The following is a 20611-nucleotide window of genomic DNA, read 5'->3' as shown; positions in this document are numbered from 1 at the left end:
TTATGACTAGATGAAGGCGCGTAATTAGTTCTGAGTTCTGCCGATTGTAGGCCGTTAAGGTTAAGATTACTATTAACCTTTAAGTTACCTCCTCAGTTAGAAAAGTTAGTCTCAAGGCTGAGTACTACTTGTTTACCTATCTATGTTCCTTGCAAATAAAAGTTAAAAAGTTACCCGCTCAGTAATCACTAATCAGTTTTCAGCTTAAATAATCATGGTTCAGCTTGAGGTAAGACGACATTGTATTTTAATTTTTGAAAAGTTGATAGTTTTTTGAACTGCTTTTAAAGGAACAATAAAAATCTGTATAGATTCCAGAACTTAATAAGGAAAATGTTCGTATGAAAGATAAGGATACCGTCTTAAAAAAAATTGAAAAAATCATATTTGAAGGAAAACAAAAACTGCAAATTATAACGGATTTTGACAGGACAGTTAGCAAACATCATCATAACGGGGAGACCACCAAAAGTAGTTACTGTGAGTTAAAAGTTATAATCATTTTTGAAAAATGTAGGTTTTCATTTCTGATTTGAACTTAGGACTAAGATTTTTATACTTGGGGTAATATGTTAAGTAGTAAATTATGGTATTCCATTTCTACCTTAAACTTAATGAGGATGAGCAACGAGTGTTTCGTATGTGCAATTATTTGTGGAATTTCGTTGTTTTTGGAATTGACTGATAGTATATATATAAAAAAAAATGTGTTTACAACTTACAGGTATATTCGAGACAATACCAACATTACCGAAAGAGTTCACTGATGGCGCACAGTCTTTGTATAATAAGTTTCGGAATATTGAAGATAATCCTAAAATGACAGTTGAAGAAAAGATACCTTATATGGAACAATGGTGGGATTTAAATGAGAAACTCTTTATTGGTATACCTTACAATGAAAAAGAAGTGGCACAAGCAATCGTTGAATCGAAAGTAACGTTGAGGTGAGAAATTGTTACTTCAGTTGTGAACACTTCCTTCTTTAAACTCTACTCTTTCAGTTTTTCTATCACATCTGTGCATTATCACATTTTAATTTTTTCTTGTATTTAATACGATTTAACCTTTACATTTATTAGAATACAAAGGGTTGTTTGAATCGCTGTATGGCTTGTTTACTTCTCGAAAAATTTTATTTTACTGTTGAGTGTGGAATATCCATCGACTAAAACCTGAACTGAGTGAGAACATGGTTCGGGTACTTCTTTCTATGTAACGGAATTTTAACTGCTTTTAAAACTGTAATAAGGCTTTCAGAAATGAATTTATAACCGAGAAGACTGTCTCAGGAACGTCGTTCACTGTAGAAAATCGAAGAGCTCGCTTGGAGTTCTTATCAAACATTACAAGGGCTCTGAGATCGATTTATAGAATTTATTCTTTTCAGGCGGGTCTCCTTTTGTTTTCTGTGTAGCAGATATCGAATTTGGGTGCTAATCAATGTCGGAGAGGATGAGGTTTATGAAATTTTACATACGCGCACGCATTTTCTATTATTATTTTATTTTTAAGGAATTCTTTCAAATACGAGTACATGCTAAAGAAACCTAAGATAGCCAACAAGCTGCCGAGATTTTTAAATCGATGGTTCCATCTTTGGGAAAAATCGTACCAGCATTTAAGAAAGCGAATTAATCCTCTCTGAATTTTACATGAGTTGCAAAATGATTTAGGAAAAATACCGCATATAGTGTGTGCATGCAAATATAGCTAGTGGTAATCGTTATTACAACAAACGGGAATAACTCATCATAAGATTTTTAATTTTATTAAGAGAAAATAAATAGAACTGGAGGAACAATTTTTGTTATTCAGTTCTTTATGTTTGTTGTTTCCATTCTTTATTCTCGTTTCAATTTCACTTTACTTAAAACAATACTTTAAACTTTCATAAAAACACTAACGTAAAAAACAAAATTTTGAATACTCACATTACTTTCTCTATAAATAATACAAAACTAATTGTTAATTGTATCTTCCAATATTACAATTTTCTCTTATTCTGATATGTAGTCTGATAGTAATAAATAGACTGCATCACCATCTAATTCGAAAGTATGTTTTTAATTTTTTTTTGTTTCGAAATAAGTAGCATTTAAGTTCAATAAAAATTGATGGAGCTATTTAAATATTTAAAAAAAACTCAGAAAACTACTTTGTATTGTTGCTGTTCCAATTAATCAATATTCTCAAATTTGATACTGTTGCAATACTTTTATAGTATTTGATATTTCACGTACGAAGAAACTGTATCTTATCCTCACGTTTCATTTTAGAGGGGTACCTTAAGTTCGGTTCCTTGAGAACCGTTTTTAAGGGAAAACTTTTCAAATAAAAATGATACGTATTTAGATGAATGATTAGTACAATTTAGCCATCTACATACTAGTAAATTTTAAAAATTGATTCAGGAAAGTCATATTTCTAGTTGACAGATATCAGCCAAAATGAAACGACAATAATTCGTTCTATAATGAGAGGGATCAAGAAAAAAAAGTAGACATAGAATATAAACTGCTCCACAAAAAAAGTGGCGCACTTTGAAAAAAGCGTTTATTTTTTGTTTTATCACATTTTGGGGAAAGATTATTAGTTTTAATTATTTTCATAAACTGTCAGGGAACAATTAATCGAAACAAGGCCCAAAGTTTCTTGTAAATAGAGAAGCAATTCCTCGTTTAATCCCCTTCGGTCTTTTTGTGTAAACAACAACATGAACTTTACCTCAACAGTAAATAAATTTATTGACCTCTACAGTTACGTTTCGACTTTTTTCAAGCTGAAAGCATTGCAAATTCTCAGAAAATGGTGATTACTTCAGAGCAAGTGGCCCGTATTATTGCAATAGTTGAGGATGGACGGAGTCAGCGGCATGCAGCACGAACGTTAGGGTTACCTGAGACCACCGTCCGTAGAGCCATCCATCGTTACCGGGAGACAGGCCTCTGCACTCGCAGACAAGGTTCGGGTCGACCAAGAGCCACAGAAGCACTTGATGACCGATTTATTAGAATTCACACTCTGAGAAATCGTACCCTCTGAGAACGATTGTAGAAACGTTCCCTTTTCAGACGAGTCCCGTTTTGCTCTCTACGCACCTGATGGGAGGCGACGAGTTTACCGAAAGCCTGAAGAGCCCTACGCTCCGTGCAATATTTCTGGTAGACTACCATTCGGAGGTGGTTCTGTGATGGTGTGGGCTGGGATTTCTATGGGGGCTTAAACTGAGCTCCATATGTTCAACAGGGCAATCTTGAATGCAGATTTGTATGTGAGGGAAATTTTGCAGCAATATGTGATACCCTATGCACCATTTATTGGGGAAAATTTTATTTTTATGCAAGATAATGCCCGATCACACACTGCCGCCTGTGTTGTTCAATATCTCCACGATACTGGCATTCGTGTTCTGAGATGACCAGCACGCAGCCCAGATTTAAATCCAATTGAACATCTTTGGGATGAGCTGGGTAGGCGATTAAGATGGAGAAATAATTCTCCCAGGAGCTTAGAAGAGTTGCGAGGTGCTCTGGTGGAGATATGGGAGGAATTAACACAAGATTTCGTGAGAAATTTAATAAGGAGTATGCCGAGGAGGTTGGATGCAGTAATGCGAGCAATACACGTTACTAAAATTCTTTTTCTCTTTTTTAATCGGAAGAAATACTTTTTTTTTCAAATTCATTTTTTGCCGAGAAGTACTTTTTTGTTAAATTAAAGGTTTTTATTTCTTTTAGATCATTTTTTATTTTATTTTAGCCCTCCCGTAACTTTATACTTCTTATATTTGCTAACTAAAATAAAATCTAGAACAAAAAAGTTACAGAGAAAAAAAATAACGCATTTTTAAAGTGCGCCACTTTTTTTGTGGAGCAGTGTATGATTAAATTTTGCAAAGTTCGCCGCTTATATTTTATTTTTATCTTTTTAGAAATTTCTTTTTTAGTTGACTACAAAGAACTTAGTTTACATAAAAAAAGAAGAATTTTAAAGTTTAAAATATCTAGTCCTCCCATCATCCTCCACGTTTTTTTTTACAACTATGTGAACTCTTGGAAAAGCCTGTAGGGTGCTGCTCTGTTTGCATTCTTACGAGATTTGCTGCTCAGTTTTCAACAATCATGTAGAAACTTTTCAAGATCACTAGGGAAAGATGGAATCACAGAATCCTAAAAAATTCTATCTCAATTATTCGAACGACTGTCTCTCGTAAAATCAGATAATTGAGAGATTCTGGGTCTTCTCCTTCATATCGAGCATTTTATTTTTGACTAACTTAAAGAGTCAAAAAATTAATTTGAAATACGGTGCACCTTATTTGAGACACAAATAATTTATTTTACGTAGATTAACGGTCTCTGATGGGTCTAAAAAAGTGAAGTGGTGTTGAAATAAGAGCCGTGTGTTTCCGTTAGGACCTCGCTTTATGTATTCAGTTACCCTGTATTTAATCTTTTATTTATGTAGGAACTTTTATTAAAATTTTAGTTGCCCTTAACATTACGATTAGTGGAGGGGATGGTACAATGTACATTGTTGTTTTCTAGGATATAAGAGCTTCCTGAATTGACTAGAATTGTAAATCAATCACCAAGCAGTGCTTCTATCAAGTCATAACTTTACCGAAATGGCAATAATAGAGGTAAGCATAATATATAAATCCCCAGACCCTTTCAAATAAATTTCTTTTTTTTCTATAATTTTTTTTTAATAAATTACTAATAAATATTTAACAATCCAATAAGAAACAAAAATCATTGGAGCAGTTTTCGAGAAAGTTGTGACAACTGAATCAAATTTCCTTCTCAATTAATGGATTTTGGCACGCTCTCTTAACCGAAACTTGAAGTACTCAAAGAAGTATGTGCATTAGAGATATAAAGGCTAGTTTCTCAATTTTATTTTTGAGAATATTTATTATTGTTGTAAGATTTTTAAAATTGTTTTTGTTTAACGTGTTTGTTCAGGTGTTGTAAACGCGTTACTAATTTGCTTAAAAACATCAGGTTGTCCAATAAGAAATCATCAAATTATTTATTTTTTGGGCTAGAAGACTTGGGTGCTACATTAAATTTAGACCAATTATTAATGTTTGTCTCTTACGATTGTTTTATTTTTTAATAAGATTTATTTAATGATGATTATTTATAAAAAAATAATCATTCGTTCTTTTAAAAACATTTATTAGAACACCATAAATGTATTATATAAAAACACCAGTAAGATTCAGTAAACATAGCTTGTCAAGCTAACACGATCTTTCGAAACATTTTTCACAAACTCGAAATTTTAGCAAAGGCATTTAAGCCTCGTTATTATATAATATAGTAAGTTATATTCTTTCACTATCAATTAAAATGATACCAAAGAAGTAACATTAATCTCCCTAGAAATGCTTATAATCAAATTTTCGTGGAAAAATGTTCAAATAAAAATTGTAGATCCACGAGTTGTAATATCGTTGGAGCCATTTTGCAGAAAATCCTAAATAATATACAGTCCTGAAAGTAGGATATCCTGATGAGGAATTTTCATTACTAACTTAGTGTCAGGTTCCAAGAAGGTACGCATACGAAAAAGAAATTTGAGCTTCTTATAATGTTCCAGTTTAAGCTATTGTTTATACAAAACAGTGTTATATAAACTTTTTATATTATTTTTTGGACCCAAGGCAAAGTAACAGAGAATATTTATTATTCAAGATTATTTTAAATTGTTTGCTTAACGAGGAAAGCTCCAGTGATGTAAGAGCGTTACTAATTTGCTTATTGCATTCATTTATAAATATAAAAACTTTTATCAGTTACTCTATTCATACAAAAACAACTTATTTAAAGTAATTGCAAAAAATTTAGTTATTGATAGAAGTAAGTTCAACAGTTTGGCCTTGATATGTATTGTAGTTTTCAAACTTCAGCATTTTCTCAAAAATGGTTCCAATGATTTGATTTATTATCTTTATTTGCTTAATTAAAACGCTTCGCTTTTGCTTAAACTACGTATATTTTGTTATTATTGATATTGTTTCATGGGAAGGAATTGGGCCTCCCTTCTTGTTCATTGTATAGTTTTATTTATTTATTTTTATTTTTTAAATTTTAAGTTCTTTCATAACTTATATCGGCTTCTTGTTTATCTTATATATATATATTTGAGACTTGAGATTGTAGTACCGTGGGGAGCCAGAAAAGCTTACAGGTATCGTGATACTGGGTTCAATTGCCGATGTGGCCCTTAGATTTTATTTAATGGTTAATATGAGAATATAAGTAAAGTATAATTTGCTAATAGCCTCCATTCATGACACCAAATTTGGTAGTTAGACGTAAAGGCTTCCAGAAACAAATAGCATTACTTTACTTTTTACTGTACATGCATACATATTAGTTTGTGGAATGGCTTAGGGCATACCGTAAACATACATTTCATTACAGCATACATATCGGCTCAATTTTATTTTTGTTATTATTTTAACTAGATTTTAAAAATTCAATACGTAAACAATTTGGAAGATACTTTGTAAGAGAAAGTTGTGTGAATTTTCAAAATAGTTTCTAAAAATATTGGTGATGGCATTTTGTTTATATGTCTATTTGTAAGTTTTGCATGAGATCTGCATAATTCAATGTTGTAAAAAATAGCAGAAATATTAACTGGTCATCGCTAGAGAAATTTAAATAGGGAATAAAAACGATATGAACTGTTGGTAGAAATCTGTCTGCAGGGAAAAAATTATTAAAATTTAAGATATTTATTTCAACATTTTCACATTCATTGCTAATTTTGTTTTTACATTTTTCTTTAAATGAAAAAATATTGTTCTGTGAAGTTAGAAAAAAATTATTTTTAAAGTAATAATCTGCCATCGATTCATGCTCTTTAAATCCATATGCTTAAAATTATTTCCATGGTTGTCTACACAAAGTAAGTGACCGCTGAAAGTAAAAAAACCCTGTAAAGTTTTATAAAATGGTATAAGATTAAGTTATAATCTCTCTCTTTCCTTTAATTATTTTCTTATTTAGTTTCTTGAGAAACTCAAATAAAAAAAAATGAAATGAAGTTACTAAAAAATAAAAATAATTATCCGTAACTATATTTCCAATATTTCTAACTTTAACCTATTTGTAGTACTTCTTTGATTTTCATGTTTACATCACGTTTTTTGATACACTTCTGTAAACGTGTTCATACAATCTTAACTTAAATTTCTCATTTCCCCAGATATTTCGGCATATGTATGTATATTTTTCGTTAAATGTACCTATAACACACATTACTGACACTATGAACTTTATTCAGTGAGTGTTAAGTGTTAGAATTAGAATATTTGATTTTTATATTCTTTTATTTATTTGTTCTTTTTATTTTTGTGTTTTTTTAGAGATGGAACCGATTCTGCATTTCTAAGGTTATACCTATCAGAAATACCGGTATTAGTGTTTTCAGCAGGATTAGGAAATGTAGTTTCTGCCACACTCAATCATTACAATATTAAATACAGTAATGTACATGTAATTTCAAATTTCTTCAAAATGGAAAAAGGAATCATTACTGGTTTTGAAGGAACACTTTTACATGTGTTCAATAAAAATCAATATGCAATTGAAAATTGTGATTATTTTAAGGTAAGTTTAAATTGTTATAATGTGGAATTTACACTTACCTTATAGAATATAGCTTCTTCTTTTTTCCTTTGTAGATTAATTTCAGTTTTACATAAAATGCAGGCGTCCTGTTAATTTTTAATAAATGTAGGTATAGAAATTTTGGATTAGTTGAGTATGAATATTGTTAGCTCTCGGTTTAGTTATATTGTTATATTTTCTCTGATTCAGATAGGTTTAATGTAGTTCATTAGAATTCACGTGAATTCAGGCGCCTTTTTGCAAGAATGAACCCATAATTAACCTGCCACTAAAGAAGAAACGATTTACTCCCACAAGGCTATGACCTTAATAACCTTACTTGTGGCGGAATTATCGAGATGGCATTGACTGTACATACTCTGACTATATGCAAGTGTGTTCTCTGGGATTCAGCGCTTAAAGCGGAGCGTGCTTTGTGAAGTACAATCGTATTACCTGCATGAGCGTGCATGTCAAACTAGTTGTGTTTTTAGTCAGAAATATTTAGAGTAATTAGAAATAGTTTTTTTTTTCTTAAAGACCTGAAATTTAGCAGTCTTGCTATAAACCATGCAAAAAAGTAAGACTATTGGCAAGAAAGTTGGAATGACATTTCAATGAAACTTGAGGAGGTATTTGTAATATTTGTTGTCAAAGGTGAACAAAGACGTTCTTTTATGCGTTTACATGAAAATTATCATCTGATCTTAAACTTTCAATTCGATCTCTCCAATCCTTTTTCTGATATACTCAATATATCGATATTCAGTTTGTTTTTGTTTTGTTTTTTTAAATTCATATAAATCTAATAGTAAAAATCTGACTCTATTTCTCTTGGGGATAAATAACCTGCCTAATTTTCTTTAAAATATCATTCTCTACTGAAAAGTACCAACGGCACTCAGGCACAGTCCAAGAGTGGTTCCTACGATCAAACTAAATAATTTCCTTAAATATTTACTACAGCCGGTACCGTCTCATTGAGAAACGAAATATTGGTTTACAAGCAGCAGCATCAATACTGAAAAGTTTTTAGGTCATAAGCAGCTAGAAGGGGGGCAGTCTATGATTTCCTAAGTATTAATTGACCTAGCGAAAAGAAAAAAATGAATTTTCTATTTTAATTGTAGGAGTTGGCCCCGAGAGAGAACGTTATATTGATGGGTGATTCCTTGGGCGATGCTAGTATGGCCGAAGGGGTACAAGGCAATGGTTGCATACTAAAAATAGGATTTCTTAGTGTCCATGTAAGTTTCATTGAATAATTATTTTGTTTATATTTTGTAGTAATGAAATAGAAAGAAAATTTTTATATTTTATATTCTTTCAGATAGATCAATTTCTACCACAGTATTTGGAAAAATTTGATATTGTATTACTTGACGATCAAACTATGAATGTTTTTAATGCTATTTTAAATAAGATTTTATAAGTTCCTCAAGATGGGAAAAGTAAGTAACTTCGAAATAATCACTTTCTCCACAGCTTTCTGTATTATTATTATTTTTTTTCTTATTAGTTTATGACAAAATGATGCATTTACGTTGTTGAATAAATATTTGAGTAAAAAAAAAAACTAAAATTGTCCACAATTTTATTTGGGTACACCATTTTTTAATATTTAATACTATCTTTTTTATCGACTAGGTAGTCACAATTAGTTAATACAGTCTCTGGTTAAGTTCAAAAGTGCCATTTGATACTTGATACAATGAAATAGTCATTTTCAAGTCTCTAAAAATAATCATTTTCTTGATTAACAATTAATTATCTCATATTAGTAATTTTGAATTATTCAAAATATTTATGAATTAATTTTTAATTTCTCTCACAGTAAAAATGTATTTATTGATCAATAAGTTGGTAATATAAAAGAAATTTAGCCACATTGATAAATGTATAACTAATTAATAAAAAGGCACTTAATAACTTCAATTTTTTTTTTTTGAAACATGACTCATTTATCTTTGAAAACACTGTATTTTTAGCAACATATTATTGCATTATATCAACCATTAACATTTTTACGCAATGATGCTAAAAACAAAACAGAAGTCTCAGTTTTAATCTAATTCCTTGTTTAGTGTCAAAAAAGCTAAAATCTATTAATGTTCGCGTTTTTCCATCAAAATGGCCAAACTAGACTTGATCTGAAACATAACCTATTTATTCCTTTAATACAATATAAAAAATAATCCACTTATGTTTTGAACACCCTTTGATCAGTTACTTTTATTGATTTAACTAAGGGCGTAAATAATAAGGGTTTTTATATTTTGATAATGTTCAGCTAAATAACGTTCATTTATAATGAATTTAATAAGTCATAACGTTCATTAACGTTATTTAGAAAGACAATTTCTTTGAATTATTTACAAAGAAACGAGTAATAAACCTAAAAAGAAATATATTACTTTTCATTGGAATTAATGGGTACGTATTTTATCCAGAGGCCATGCAGTGCTGTATGGAAAAAAGTATTCATAGGATTGTATACTACAGTTCCACATGGGATTTCTTTTGGTATTAATCTAAAATTTAATAACAAAGATATAATACCTAATTTGACCATTGTTAGAGCAAATTTGTGACCTGAAAAAAAGATATATTTTTATAATTCTTTTTTTGCCTTCCTTAAAAAAAAACAAATAACCTAGTTTTTAATCGTGGAATCTTTACCTGGACAAGATCTTGGTCCTCCACCAAATGGAAAATGAGCAAACTGTGGCCTTTTTGCTTGATTTTCTTCAGTAAATCTAAGTGGATCAAATATTTCTGGATTTGGAAAGAAATTTTTATCATTATGTATACTATACATAGGTAAAATTACAGGTACACCTTCTTCAACATGAACTTCCTTATTGGCTGATTTTAGAACAGATTTCTTGGTACAAGTTCTTGCCATCGTAGTTCCTGGCGGATGTTTACGCAGTCCCTCTGATCAAAGTTTTGAAAGTTTAGATTATTATAAAAAGGGAGAACATAAATATTTGTAAATGAACTATCAAATGTAAGAAATTTTTGCTTTCAAATTGAAAGTGCCTATTTATGATCTAGTAAACTTGGTTTACTAACTTTAAATAATTAACTCATATTAATCTTTTAAAAGCAACTTGATCAAGATAACTTGGTTATGAGTTTAGTAGGGCTGATGTATTTTGCTATTTCAATATAATTTACTCTTCTATTATCTAAAGTAACTTAATATTGACGATTAGTATAATTTAATTAGTTAGTTAATATAATTAGATTATAATTTATTTATTTTAACTTTTCTTAAAAAAATCTATTAATTACACCCAAAATGTCTAATTTACTACAACATAGCGAGGGTAAAAAACTATTCAAGTCTTTTTATTTATGAAATTAGATTAGAATAGGTCCTGAATAGGCAAAAGAAGCTTACTTATCGATCCCTCTTCATCTAGTAAAGTTAAAGTAATGCATAGTTTTACAGGCAGCTTTACGATGAACATGTAGATGTCAAGGACGGAGGCCATTTTATTATGAATTTCTCAAATAAATTCAAGGCCTAACCGGGAATCGAACCTAATACCACAATACATCTTAGCATTACTGGAAGTCTTCTTAAAAGTTGGGCTTCTTATATTATACAAAAAAAAAAGTGGGTTCTATTTTCCAGACACCGCTGGCAAAGATGGAAATCAGGCTTATTTTCCGATCCCTCGTACATCTAGTATAAGAAACATCTTACAAAGCCTTGAGTTTTTCAATCAATTCTTGCGTTTGATTTCTTCTGCTGTTCACTAGTTCTAAAAGTCTCATTTAGCAAAGTATCGATTGAAACGCAATAATCAGGACATAATAGGCCATTTCTTCCTCCCATTATCATGAAGCACCAGCTACATGTGTACTAGAAACAAAAGACCTTAGGGGCTAGGTTATGTTTTCAACTTGGTAAATATGAAGATTTGAATTTGCTCTTTATATCTTTAAAAATCAAATGTTAAGAGAACTGAATTAGAGAACATGTCCAACACGCATGATTTAAATTTCCTATTTACTGCTAAAAATTCATCAAATTACTAACCCATTACAACCATGTGTAAGTAATCTAACTTGTATACAGTATCAAAATCAAAGTCCTCAATTTTTTCTCCATTAAGCTTAATCTCATTTCTAGCTGCTGTTTGGATTTCCTGATTAATTGATAATTCGTAAACAATAAAACTGAGAAGTATAGCTGTAGTTTCAAAGCCATCCAAGAAAAATGTCATACAATGGGCAGCCAATTCTACATCATTAAATCCTGTAAATAGTTTATTATATTAATTAATTTTTATATATGTCTGATGAGAATCATACCAGATTTATGTTATGAACGATATGAAAAGAACAGCTTTAAAAATGCATTCAAAATAGGACTAGGAATAAGCGAACAATTAGTACTCTTAAAAAGTTGAACTAAAGGTTTATGCGTATTGCTAAATAGCAAAATAGTCGGTCCAACTAACTACATTACATTATAACCATGGAGTTAAAAGTACTTGGCACATCGTAAGATGGTTGTATATCACTGACAGCCTTAATTCTGTTTTTAACATTTTTATCAGTGATCTCTTTTTTTTTTCTCCAATGAAAAAAAAATTCAACAATGATTTAAGTTTCAAAATGTCATGACATTCTTCATTCTCTGAATTGTTTCTTTCTTTTATTGAGATACTATGAAGAGTATTTCAATTTTCATATGTCTTAGAACTATTAGCATATTTACACTCGCAGGAACAATAAAGTTTGGGGCTTTACAATGTCTTGATCTTCAGTATGATGTCATAAATGTGAATGTCTAGTAATAGTCGATTAATTGCAGCCAAATAAACTCATTAGCTGGTTATAAATAAGTAAAACACAATTCTTCAAATTTTATTTCGTGTTAAAATTCGCGATATTTAATATAAAATTTACGTTTAGCTTGATTATAATTACATTTAAAATACTGTACAAGAATAAAATACATTTTATTCGAACACCGTAGTAATAACATTCAAGTGAGTTAATGAATAGTCTTCATTTTGCTTATAATCTTTTAACATTTACTTACTAAATTTCTGGCCGATGGCTTTTGCTTTTTCGTTTGTATCAATCAGTGTCTGCAGATAATCATTGCATTGAATATTATTCATTACCCGGTATTTGTAGGTTGTTCTGACGAAATCAACAAAATATTGGCTAGCTTCTTCTGATAAAATTCTACAATATTTATAAAATTAATTTAAAAACCATATTTGTTTATGTAAATCATAATATGAAAATGTTTACCTACTTACTTAAATTTTAATAAATTGCCCAATTTTGGTGCATATAAAGCACAAAGTAATGCTATGTTACCTTTATAAGAACTATCAAAAATTGCTTTAGAGATTTGCCGTAGGTCATTGTTTGGATCATTAAAAGAATTTCTTTGAATTCCATAAGCACAAGAACCAATAATATCCGTTGAATATTTACACATCATTTCGTGTGCCTAAAAGAATATGTTTCAATTAATTTTATTATTCTAAGCGTATACCCAATCCAGTGCATTATAATGGCTATGCAATCATCTTAATCGTCGATAATTGATACAATCTTCTGAATTAATATTTTAATAGTAGTAGTAATTGACTGAGTAGCCTCGTGTGCAATATTAGCTGCCATCACAAAGTTAAACGCCATTAGTAATTACCCTGCGGCAAGATTAAGGCCCACTAATTTGTGTACTCCGCTCAGGTATGTTTGTCTAGATAATAGAACTCCAAAATTTTTATCAAATAAACAACTAACTCTGTATTATTTATATTCTCAGTAGGAGAAACGGTGTGTTAAGAACACTAGGGTGTTGAGATATTGCCTTAAGAAAAACTTATGTACCTTAAAGTATATGAAACATTCTGTCATTAGAAAAAACTTATGGAAAAAGCAATAAGTACTACCTCAATATATGTTTCATCAGTTCTTTTCACATAATTAATCAATTCATTGCAGACTTCAAACATACGAGGAACCATTGACTTGATCTTCACTACAGTTAAAGAAGGAGTTAAAATTTTTCTTGATTTTAACCATCTGAAAGAATTTGTAGACTTAGATATAATAAACTAAATTGATTAGAAATACAATAAGTAATGCAAAATTCGACCATTTTGGTAAGAAGCTCCCCTAGGTAGATAAAATCTAAGGGCCAGCAGCTGGATTTGAACCTGGGATCCAGTATACGTTAACCACTGAGCTAATCTCTTACCATTCATATTTAATTATGCAAAACAGCTATTATCAAGGTTCCAAGGTTCTCCACTTCTATTTATGGTACTGTATAAATATTTGCTAGCGTCGTAACGTATATAAAGTGACTATAGAATCGTCTTTTAAAGAGATCCAAAAACCAAAAATTCAAAAGGTGGAAACAAAAGAGTTGAATTTCTCTTCATTGTACAATCTAGATGAAAAATCAGAAGTGTTCGAAAAATCATATAGTTATCGCTGAATTATTAGAGAGCATGACCTATTTTCGAAAATTTTACTAATTACGTTTGTATTCCTAAACGAATGATGGAGGTAAAAAATAGTTCCTTTAAATAAACATCCAAAATTTCTAGATATTAGTTGTATAAACAGGAAATGTATTAATGGAATGTGATGTGGTATTTTAAAAAGAGTATAGGACTAATTATTTTACAATAAAATTTGACTTTAGAGGAAATAATCTCACAGTCGTAGCAACAAAATGTAACTTACTGAGCCTTGAAAATTAGCAATTATCGAAACTCATTAGCAAAACCTATGTGAAAATAGAGGAAATATTTAAACCATCCACACCTACAAAATAAGTACCTTTGTTTTTAACTTCATGATTACACTTCACTTACAGTGCGTTTTATTCAACCATATTTAAATTTCGAATTATTTACTAAAATAGAAAAAATTAGTTAATTATACTTATTAACTTTAGTACTCACTTATCGCCTTTACTATTAAATGGATTTAGCCCAAGTATAGGATCCACTTCTGGATTTACAAAATAATGATTATCATGAAATGATTGAAATTCTTTAACAAATACTGTTTTAATAAGTTCTGGATCTCTGATTAATAAAGCAGGTTTCCAAAATTGATAAACACCACAAAAAGGCTCTCCTTCAAATTTCCTTAAAAAAACAAATTGCGTTAAAAAATGTATATTAGCCAAACTATAATTAATTGATAATATGTAGTAAAAAAAAAAAAAGCACCGATAGATATCATTGTAGTGTTGCCCTAAAGTCTTTCTCATAAATACTAAATCTTTAATATTTCCAAAAGGTAATTCTGGAGGAATAAATGGTATTCCTCTCACCTTCCAGTACGACACTTTCCTATTCCACATGTAACACAAGAGTATTTTAATTGTGATAAGTGTAAGGATCAAGGTAAGAAAAACCCTGAAACATAAAAAATAATATGTTTATACACCAAGTTAACAATTAAAAAAAATCTTCTACATCAAAAGTAATTCAAGTCAGAAAACAATATGAGATTTCTTAATCTGAATTTTTTTTTTGAAAAAATCATTAACATCATTTTGGATGTCTGAAGGTGTGAATGCGAATATTGTTATGTGCAGTTCACCGTGTAAACATAAGTAATCTCAGAGAATCTTAGTATCTTTAGGGACACCATTGTAAATCTGCATTCATGTTGTATCATGTATTTTAGAATTTTTTTGTAACAATCTTAAAGCTAGTATATCATATATATCGTAAAGTTTTAAGTTTATAGAGTTATCTTAACTTTGTAATAGGTCTTTCCCGTATATTGTACTACAATTTTAAAGAGTTTAAAAAGAACATTACTGCCTGTCAATTTCTACACCCTCTCTCAAAACTTTTCGAGGTGGTCAATGTTTCTTCTTTGATCCTCAAAGATTGTACACACGTCAGAATGGTCTGAATTTATCTTTTGTAGGTTAACATGGAGATAATCATGGCCAATCGGTAACAATGCCCTAGCTCTTCTTGGTTGGTTACTATGGATTCCTTTTTCCTGGTCTAATAGAGGTTCCAATCACTTTCCTTCTATTTATTCGGCAATTTGCCTGTGGTCTTCCTGACGCAAGATCAAGCGGTTTGCTGTGCTTACGGGTAGAGATGGTTTGTTTCTGCCCCTCACTTTGTCTGAATGTCATTCATTCAGCAGATACGTAGAAAACCATTCCATGGCTATATTTCTTCTTCTAATGTCGTGTGGCAATTCTTACACTCTCAAAAGACAAGCGTTTCGGCTCCTTTCGGGCAGACATAATAGACAAGCAGTATCATTACCCGTTACAGGCACCTATCTGCTACTGCCTTTTATGGTAGAGATCAGGCCATAAATTCTCTATCAAAATTTTAAGCTACTTCTCCAACCCGTATCAGTAAGATAACAAATTCAACTGCTGTTTGTATAAACTGAACATTGCTTCACCTATGATTCGGTTCATGTTTTTTTTGCCTGAATAAATAAAAAATTGAACAGAGATTCTTTTGAATACCTCACTTGAGATGTGACGATCTTGTGCACTTCAGAGATCCCACGACCTGCTATTGGTTGATCTCAAAGTTGAATGTTTATTTGAGAGTATGCCATGTTAGTGTTTCGGCAATTTCCTAATTCATTCATATTGATTCTAAACAAATAAGGTAATTAAGTTGATCTGAAGAAGCTACTAGCTGACGATTACGATATAACTTCTTGATACCTAATATTTATTAACATTAATACGCTGATTGCAAAAGTAATTTTCCTAGGTTTTCATTTAATTACTATTCATTTGTCAGCAAATTACTTGAAAAAATCCAATTCAATTTTGAGGGAGTTTAGAATCAGGTGTTTGGGCAAAGTGACAGAAGTAATTGATTACTTAAATGGAAAAGATTGGCTGCTATTAAATAAATTTAAACGTTCAGGTGGCAATTATAGACAAATGTTAATCAATCAATTTAATTATTAACTTTGTGTGTATGCACAGTTGGCCAGGAATGGAGCTAGTACTCCTTTCATTGGAACCAGTCCTGGAGATGACTAGGGGTGCAGTTCGTGAGGCTCTCAGAGATTGGATCTGGAGAGAACATGAAAAGTACTGGGTGATGCTTCCTGGGGTCAAACACAGCAAGAGGGTTATGCTCTTGTGTGTATGCAATAAAGGTTATTTATATGCTTAATTTTCATAACCTATGTATTCCCGTTTGTATTCAGTTTTACAATTGGTTATTATTTTTGTGTAAATCTATGTCTATCTATAAATATATATATTTGTGTCATAGTTATTTAGTGCAACTCTGCAAATTGACAGTCTTGCCTGGGATTTACTTGTTTTTTAGAAAAATCTGCAGTAAATCTGTAATGGCAATAACCCTTCATCAATGACATCTGATTCAAGAAATAAATCCTGTCTGAAAACAGCCCATTATGTTGGGTAATGACTGCAATGAAAAGTGAGATGTAAATACTTTTGATTGGAGTTTTTTTTTATTGTACTTTGATAGTTGTCAGCAATATTGAACAGTTTTACGCAGGATAGGAGATATTGTGAAATGTTAGAAAGGCATGTGGAAAGGCCTCTCTTCACTAGGGAGAGAACGACTACTGACAAACATGGAGCCACTTTTGTTATTTTGCTGAAAAAGTAATGATAGTCTATGCTGATCATGACGTTAGGAGAAACAATAACTATTAGTGACATTATGAGAGAAAATAAAACTAAGTTTAAACTAGTCATATTCTACTTTCTCATATTCGATAGCTTCATTTTAATTGTGAAGAAATAATTTTACCGCCTGAAGAAGTTGGCGTACATACCAAGAGTTGATGAATCGGCAAGATTCATCCATAATTCAAAATTAAAAAAATAACTTTCTGGTTTTTGTTATTTTAATAGTTCAATGGGTTCTTATCTATTGACCTTTAAAGGGCCTCAATTCTGAATTGTTAGTTCAAAGTAAAGAACTATATTTCAGAAAACTTACAATTTATGGTGAGTAATAGGCAAGATGTCTGGGTACACCATCTTATGTATGAACAATAAATTTATTCTTTTAATTAATCATTAAATAGAGTTAATATACATGAAATGAAGTTTAAGCACAATCTTGAATTTGAAAATAAAATAATCAAAAATGATCACTTACAACCTACAAATAACTTTACAATTCATAACATTAGATAATCATATAAAAAAGCAAAAGAATAATTACATAAAAACCAACTATCAGACAATTACCAATTTTTTAGCCGACACCAAATTTATTTACATTTTAATCTTTCTGTAAGTTTAACTATCAATATTAACAACTTAAACTTATCGTTGTTATAGACGTTTAATTCAGGGAAGGATTTTATTGCATACTGTTATATCATAACCTGTACTATTGGCAACGGCAAGTATTACAAAAATTGACCTTGTAAGTACAAACATACGCACATTTTATGATAAAGATGTATTGTAAAAACCAGATTATTATTTTTTTAATTATTGCATTTGAATTATAGTATTTAGTGTTTGTCAGAAACATAACTACTGCAGATTTCACCATATATTTAAACTGAATTATCATCGATGATAATGCAAAATCTAAGGAATTCAATGAACTGACGGACAAAATCAACGATATATTTCCTTTTTTACATCCAGCAGCCGATAATATGATTCTCATCAAGTCTATTGTAAAGTATAAAAAAATCAAGAAAATCTACTTACCACGCTGCCAGTGTGGAACTGTTTTTTAGGTAGTCTTATCTATTATTTCATAAGTCTTAAGTATCACAGCATATAACATTTTTATTGATAAATAATCTTTCTCTTTCAATGTAAATAAATAATGTTTCAATTTTCAATCTAATAAGCTTACTATTTGACCAAATTAAACCTCTTTTTCTCATATTAATTTTTTTAAAATATTAAATTTCGTACTCGCCTCGGCGGTACATAGAGCAAAATATTAAATGTGTTAGGGAATTTTTTAGACAAATAAATAAACTGTTAAATTAATTAAATAAGGATTAAGTACTTGAAAGCTTTTATTTAAAAGTAAATTTCCTCATGTCCGTTAAAAATTTTATTTTAGTATAACATCTAAGTTACTTCAGTATTAATTATTTTCATTTTAATTTGACTTAATTTTTTGGGCGGAATCACTTGTTTTAAAATAGGGATTTGAATTAACTCATTCCATTATTGGATTTGTTCCAATGGACCAAGTCTGCTCAATAAGCCCATCACGATAGTTTTAATGCTTTGCTTATGTATAAGTGTATTTGATATAAATAACGCTTCGGTGGTAAATATACTAAAAGTAAATTGTTAAATTATATTTAATTTTAGCAAAGAAGTTAATTAATTCCTTTGTATAAACGAAGGTACTCTAGAATATGTAAAATGTTTTCACTTACATTATGTGCTTAGTATGACATCGGGTTGATCTGTTAACGAACTAAATTGAATTTTATATATTGCCAGTATTATGTTGTACTAAATAGGCGGAGCCTGTGTTTCACAGTTCTAAATAAAGTAAACTAACAAGTTTTCCTGTTTTGTTCCACTACAAGTTGAGCAATCGTACATTTTATTGAAGCACTTCCATTCAAATGATATTCAGTGTACATTGTTTGATAACATTCAAAAGACTATTATTAATTTATTGCTAAAATGTTGCACTTTGTAAAGGAGTTATTATAATAATGTAAATTAAAAAAAACTGAATTATATAAACATTTAAAATTATCCAAAGGAAGAGATTGACTTGGATTATTATAACCAATTTTTAAAATTCAATATGAAGTTTGTACATCAATTATCTCGTTAGATTAGATTTTGTGTGGCTCCACTTTCTCATTTTATCTTTATTTTAATGACAAAAACTTTAAATCCCAATAATTCAATCAGGTTTTAGAAGACAAAAAATTGGTAGGCAGCTAATTTCTTTCATCGTCCGATCTTTGTTTAAAAAAAAACTCTTTTAGAATTTTAGTTTGTCAAATTTCCGCTAGATGGTTCGAGCATTTACTTTTGATAGCTTGTTCAACTTGATAAGATAGACTTGTTTGAAATGTTAAATTGAATAAAATTCAAACTAAATACTTATCAATGCATCTATTTATAACTTTAAATATTATTTAAAAGTAAAAAAAAATAATAAAAATTAAATAATAAATAACAAAATAAAAGTTAAAAAACAGCTATGCGTACTGCACTCATTTATTTCTTTAATTAACATTATTTGTAATTGATAATTAACTCTAGCTAAAACTAATTAGCTTTTCCTATGTAATAGTCTTTTTTAGCAAACAAGAAATGTTTTTCAGTTATATATCAGCATGTATTAATGTTCATTTTAAATAAGTATTTTTTGTTTCTCAAAATTAACCGAAATTTATGACATATTTTGAAAACTTGATATCATTTCTTAGTATAATCTTCGCACAATTACTTTTATTATTTTTTAAATGCATTTTATATTGGATTAAAATCTATATCGAATATTTGTTGAAGTTATTAAAAATTTCTCAGTATATTGTAACGAAGGTAAATTATTCTGTGCAACAGGATCTTAGGGCTACCTAAGTGATTGCTAGTATAATAAAATAGAAGTATAATTAATTAATAAAGAATACATTTAGAATAAATAAGAAAAATAAATAATGCATTAAGTACTGGCCTTTCAAGAACGATTTTTTTATCACATTGAAATTTTAGGAAATTTTTGAAATTATTGGATATTTAATTTTATAAAATACATTAGGTCAACGAAGTTAAGAATTGTTGCTTTATGTTAATCGTTTATTTACTATTTTTTGCATTAGCTTTGATGATATAGCCTTAGATCTGTAGAATTTAAATTCACGTATCCTATTTTGTTGTATATATAAATCGCACACATTTTCATAATACATTATAATAGAACATCTAAAAACAAGTTTATATAATTAATTATGTGCAATGATTTTGACATTTTAGTTGTCTGTTT

General features: G+C 29.8%; 3 protein-coding genes across 13 annotated transcripts in view; 1 reads left to right on the top strand and 2 right to left on the bottom strand.

Annotated features, from left to right (window-relative positions):
- Positions 1 to 8634, bottom strand: part of LOC141461417 (cytochrome P450 6j1-like) — a 28720-nt gene extending 20086 nt beyond the window's left edge. The window contains exon 1 of the mRNA XM_074142482.1: positions 7670 to 8634. The gene's annotated coding sequence lies outside the window, so the exon portion shown is untranslated. The remainder of the gene's footprint in view (positions 1 to 7669) is intronic.
- Positions 70 to 16915, top strand: cN-IIIB (cytosolic 5'-nucleotidase IIIB). 3 transcript variants are annotated; one of them, XM_074142486.1, is made up of 7 exons: positions 70 to 229; positions 312 to 480; positions 725 to 947; positions 7388 to 7631; positions 8762 to 8878; positions 8962 to 9082; positions 16618 to 16915. In XM_074142486.1, exons 1-6 carry the CDS (start codon positions 215 to 217, stop codon positions 9061 to 9063), a joined length of 870 nt encoding a protein of 289 aa, XP_073998587.1. In that variant the 5' UTR covers positions 70 to 214; the 3' UTR covers positions 9064 to 9082; positions 16618 to 16915. The 3 variants fall into 3 exon arrangements, with proteins under 3 accessions (XP_073998587.1, XP_073998586.1, XP_073998585.1); XM_074142485.1 differs by lacking the exon at positions 16618 to 16915 and adding an exon at positions 10464 to 10836; XM_074142484.1 differs by lacking the exon at positions 16618 to 16915 and having other exon boundaries at positions 8962 to 9213.
- Positions 9209 to 19193, bottom strand: LOC141461416 (probable cytochrome P450 6a13). 9 transcript variants are annotated; one of them, XM_074142477.1, is made up of 10 exons: positions 19038 to 19190; positions 16141 to 16275; positions 14861 to 15049; positions 14588 to 14776; positions 13565 to 13697; positions 12920 to 13116; positions 12694 to 12842; positions 11683 to 11901; positions 10311 to 10568; positions 9209 to 10223 (listed from the first exon to the last, which is right to left on the bottom strand). In XM_074142477.1, exons 3-10 carry the CDS (start codon positions 14992 to 14994, stop codon positions 10042 to 10044), a joined length of 1461 nt encoding a protein of 486 aa, XP_073998578.1. In that variant the 5' UTR covers positions 14995 to 15049; positions 16141 to 16275; positions 19038 to 19190; the 3' UTR covers positions 9209 to 10041. The 9 variants fall into 9 exon arrangements, with proteins under 9 accessions (XP_073998578.1, XP_073998577.1, XP_073998582.1 ...); XM_074142476.1 differs by lacking the exon at positions 19038 to 19190 and adding an exon at positions 17869 to 17999; XM_074142481.1 differs by lacking the exon at positions 19038 to 19190 and adding an exon at positions 17869 to 17999 and having other exon boundaries at positions 14861 to 14983.
- Positions 19194 to 20611: the final 1418 nt, after the last annotated feature.

This window comes from Rhodnius prolixus, unplaced genomic scaffold, assembly GCF_049639745.1.
Source record: "Rhodnius prolixus isolate KJV_2025 unplaced genomic scaffold, Rpr scaffold_6, whole genome shotgun sequence".
Classification (NCBI taxonomy): domain Eukaryota; kingdom Metazoa; phylum Arthropoda; class Insecta; order Hemiptera; family Reduviidae; genus Rhodnius; species Rhodnius prolixus.
The sequence above is the reverse complement of the archived record's forward strand: the minus strand, read 5'-3'. Positions and strand labels throughout refer to the sequence as shown.